At 64.7% G+C, this 756-nt stretch overlaps 1 protein-coding gene across 1 annotated transcript in view; it reads right to left on the bottom strand.

Moving 5' to 3' along the window:
* Positions 1-756, bottom strand: part of CLCNKA (chloride channel, voltage-sensitive Ka) — an 11573-nt gene that overhangs the window by 8049 nt on the left and 2768 nt on the right. Inside the window, exons 5-6 of the mRNA XM_015412625.1 lie at positions 571-648; positions 28-106 (exon numbers count right to left, since the gene is read on the bottom strand). Of these exons, the coding sequence (XP_015268111.1) occupies positions 28-106; positions 571-648 (157 nt within the window). The remainder of the gene's footprint in view (positions 1-27; positions 107-570; positions 649-756) is intronic.

Genomic DNA, 756 nt, shown 5'->3' with positions numbered 1-756 from the left:
CACCCCCCCCAGCCACACCACGCTTACCACTGATGGGTGCCCCGAAGACCGTGGCCACGCCGACCGCAGCCCCCGCCACCAGCATCTCGTTCTGCTTGATCTTGTTCTAGGAGAAAGAGAGACCCTGACCCTGGCTTTGCCGCTGAAAGGGAGCTCTGGCCGCCGCCATCGATCCTCTTAACCCCACGGGCAAGGAAGGGGGGGGACGCCCATGGGGAACGGGAGCCTTGGAGGCAGTTTAAGGAACAGCCCAGCCCCCCCTTCCGGTTGCGCCCTCTCAGTGCCCAAAGCCCCCAAGTGCCTCTCGTGGTGGGGAGGGGAGAAAGCAGCCTTTGAGACCCTCTCCTCCCCCCGGAGGGTTGGGACAGGCCAGACTGCGCCCTTGAGAGCAGCAGGTCCTCTGCTGGGCGTGGCGCAGGGGTCACCGGGGGTGTGGAGGGGGGGAGGCGTTTGCCTATTCCTTGCCTTGTGCGGGAGGTTGGACTGGATGACCCCGGAGGTCCCTTCCAACCCTGTGATTCCGCACACTCCGTGTGGTGTGTCGTCGTCCCCTCCCCCCCCAGCCCTTACCTCATACTCCCCGGAGACAGTGGTTCGAATTCTCCCCAGATAGGCAGCAATCATACTGGAGAGGTGGACAAAAGGCCCCTGGGAAGAGGAGGAGGCCCCCAGCCCCTTGAGCTTCTCAGCCTTGGGGTCGCCGGGTCTGGGTTGGGGGGGACATCCCGGGAGATTTTTTTGGGGGGGGGGACTTCC

Source organism: Gekko japonicus, unplaced genomic scaffold, assembly GCF_001447785.1.
Source record: "Gekko japonicus isolate JY-2015 unplaced genomic scaffold, Gekko_japonicus_V1.1 scaffold131, whole genome shotgun sequence".
Lineage (NCBI taxonomy): Eukaryota > Metazoa > Chordata > Lepidosauria > Squamata > Gekkonidae > Gekko > Gekko japonicus.
The sequence above is the reverse complement of the archived record's forward strand: the minus strand, read 5'-3'. Positions and strand labels throughout refer to the sequence as shown.